The 3,150-nt window shown below is 37.0% G+C and overlaps 1 protein-coding gene across 6 annotated transcripts in view; it reads right to left on the bottom strand.

Annotated features, from left to right (window-relative positions):
- Positions 1-3,150, bottom strand: part of ERBB2IP (erbb2 interacting protein) — a 67,027-nt gene that overhangs the window by 23,340 nt on the left and 40,537 nt on the right. For 5 of the 6 annotated variants that reach the window (XM_010005372.1, XM_010005371.1, XM_010005373.1 and 2 more), the window contains exons 14-16: positions 1,578-1,699; positions 821-991; positions 4-54 (exon numbers count right to left, since the gene is read on the bottom strand). In XM_010005372.1, coding sequence (XP_010003674.1) covers positions 4-54; positions 821-991; positions 1,578-1,699 — 344 coding nt within the window. The remainder of the gene's footprint in view (positions 1-3; positions 55-820; positions 992-1,577; positions 1,700-3,150) is intronic. The other variant, XM_010005374.1, reaches the window with a different exon arrangement.

Below are 3,150 nucleotides of genomic sequence, written 5' to 3'. Positions count from 1 at the left end.
TGAATATTGCTTTCTCTCATCTGCTTTGTTCTTTGTTGAAGCATTTTCTGAAGTCTACAGGATTAAGAATATTAGCAGAAAACACATCCTGAAAGGTTTTCGTTAACAGATGATATTTAGAGTTAACATCACATACTTTGGGAAACTACAGAATGGAAAATCTAAGCTTTGAAATTATCAAGTATGAAACACACCAGGTATGAAACACAGAGGAATCTCTGCCGATTACTGAGGTACAGTCAGCTTGACTCTCCAACCCTACTGGGGTCAATTTGTAAAATTAAATTTTCAGTTAAAAAAAGGCCAAGAATTTCTAGAATGAGACGCCAGCACCAAACAGGAGTCTTGTCATCTATCACGCTACATCAACCTGTTAGAGACTCCTGACTCATGTGCCAACTTGCTACGATTGCCTTCCCAACTTCTCCTGTAAAACCTCCAGTTATGAGGGCAGGAGTAAGTCCTTAGACACAATGCTGAATTTCATTGTGAAACCTGCAGATAAAAGAAAATCAGAAGACGACGAAGATGTCATCCCTCAGAAACAGAAGAAGCCAGCTCTGTAACACATAGATAGTTTGTATTTGCCTGAGAATCAAGTCACTTTCCTTGTTCTTAGTGTGAGAGGAAAATAGCTACTGCAAACCAGACATTTATTACAGACTTCTTTAGACAGGGAAGAGCTAAGTTCAGTTCTTTGATCTGACAGTTTTTCTTGCTAAAGCATTAGTGGGGAGGGAGAAGAGAGCTGAAAGGAATCAATGACACTCTAGATCTTTGGAAGTTCTTGCAAAGTCAGAAGAGACTTATTATCTCTAACCTTTACCCCCACATCTTTTACAGAAACTGTCTGGCCTTCTCGTTTCGATTCCCTGGCAGTATCTTCGGTAGATTCTTCATCCTTTAGCCTATGTACAATTGTCTGGACTGTCTTGACCATATTTTTCAGTTCATCGGGATATGGAGTTGGATATCTCTTCAGGTTGCCTTCCTATATAATGAAAAGCAGTAATATTCTACATGTAATTAAATGCCATAATTAAAACATCAGCTTTATAACAAACAATTAATTAGGACATTGAGCAATTGAGGACATCTACTTTGCTGTTTAAGTGTATCTGTACTGATGCAGACTTTAAGCTTATAAAACCCAGCAAGATTACAAATCACTTTCCCTCCCACCCTCTAATATGTCCAATGGCTGCACGCAGAAAGAATTATGATAATGGTAACTTACTTAAAGAAAAATCAGGATTAACAATTGTTTCCTCACTACCCTTCTCCATGGCACCACACATCCAGGTAGTCTCCTAGTTACGCCCTACACCGTCTGACATCAGCTGAAGTTCTTCCATTGTGCTCCACTTTAAATGATCTGGCCAAAATCACCTAAGCCCCCTAGAAAAACTCCAAACCCATTATCTTTCCACCTATGAGATACTCTTTAACTTGTAACTGAAGACTTGATTTCTTCAGCACAGCAAAATCCACAGCCAAAGTTAAGGAAAAGGATGGTATTGAGGGGTGGGGATAAGTGGGAGGGAAGCCTCAGGTAGTCACACGAAGTCGACACTAACCCGAGGTGGTGCCTCTCTTTCATCTTTGTCTTCATCACACTCAAATGCCACCTGAGCACGCTGTTTCCGCTGCTCCTCCCACAATGATGGATTGAAACTTTCATTATCAGATATAAACATAACTAAAAAAAGACAAAGCAACTTGCATAAGAATAGGATAAATTTTGCAAAATAAAAGTTCGATTTTTCTTTCTCTTGAATGGGATTGGCATGCTTTTGTATGCATTCTTAAAACATAAGACACAAGCAGCACCATTAATTGAAGACTAGCTGTACTACCAGTACTTTATGAACTCAGCCATATCACCATAATAGTAAACTCCCTATCTGTAAAGTCAAAATTTCACACACACAGCTGTACAGTAGTCTTAACACTTGCTCTTGAAAATTTTCAGCAGAACTCTCTGCTGCAAAGTATTTTTATTCATATATGTGTATAAAAATGAAAATATGTATTTTTAATTTAAATTGCATTTATATAGATTTACACTGGTTGACGACACTGTGGTGGTCTCCATAAACATGTAGAAAGGTGTTCACCTGATTCCATTAAATGAAAATTTAAAAATAAAGAATAAGAACGACCTAGTGACAAAAACCTGCATTATTATTAATCCTGAAAAAAGCCCTAAAGAATGTAAAACTTAAGGCAAACACATTATTTTGCAGAAGTTATACAAATGACAAGAGTATTCCTTGCTACATTTTACAAGTGAGAAGAAAGACTTTTGGCTACCTACTGTCTCTTTCTCTAGCATGTCTCCCTGTCTTGTGTTATATCAGCCAGGTTCTAGTTTAGCATGCCAAATAGTCTATTATATCAGCTAGCATCACCCCAGCAAATGTATACGCTTCACTAGGAAAGCCAAGACTGTTAATATTAACTATTTCTATGCCTGAAATAGAAAAACATTTAATTATATGGCTTAACGAGTACATTGGAGGATACATTAGTCTGTACTTATTGGGAAACTTAAAATTTTAACACATCTGAAAATATTCTAACAGCATTCACTATCACTGAATCTGTTCCTGACAAAACAAACAAACAATAACAAAAAAAACCCCAACCAACAAGAAACAAATTTGATATTGATTTTGTTAAATTACTTTTTTAAAAAAGCTATCTATTGAACTTCAAATCTTCTGTTTGGAATCACCCCCTCAGAGACAGATATTCTGCCAACTTAAGCCAAACAAGCAGCCCCCTCCTTGTCTACAGAAAAAAATCCTAGCCCCTGAGTAAAAAAAAGGTCAGATTAAGAGAATGTTTCCAGAACCTGTCTTGAACTTCACTGAATCTCCAAATTATTTTATCATTCTCACATTCTATCAGAGCCATTGTAGAATTAGAAGGCACTAAAAGCACTGCACAATTTACTGGTTTTGATTACTCCTCTCTGAGTGTACCACACACTTGGGCCATGGAATAGCAAATTATGTAATTTGTAAGTTTCCTGTAATATCCACTGATTTGTGTGCTCCCTCCACTTTCATTACAGCAGCACAAGTATTTCTTTTTGCCTTAAAGAGAAAGGAAGTGAAGAGATAAAGAGATTTAACTCTCTTTCCC

The sequence above is a fragment of the Chaetura pelagica genome, unplaced genomic scaffold, assembly GCF_000747805.2.
Source record: "Chaetura pelagica isolate M959 unplaced genomic scaffold, ChaPel_1.0 scaffold37, whole genome shotgun sequence".
Lineage (NCBI taxonomy): Eukaryota > Metazoa > Chordata > Aves > Apodiformes > Apodidae > Chaetura > Chaetura pelagica.
The sequence above is the reverse complement of the archived record's forward strand: the minus strand, read 5'-3'. Positions and strand labels throughout refer to the sequence as shown.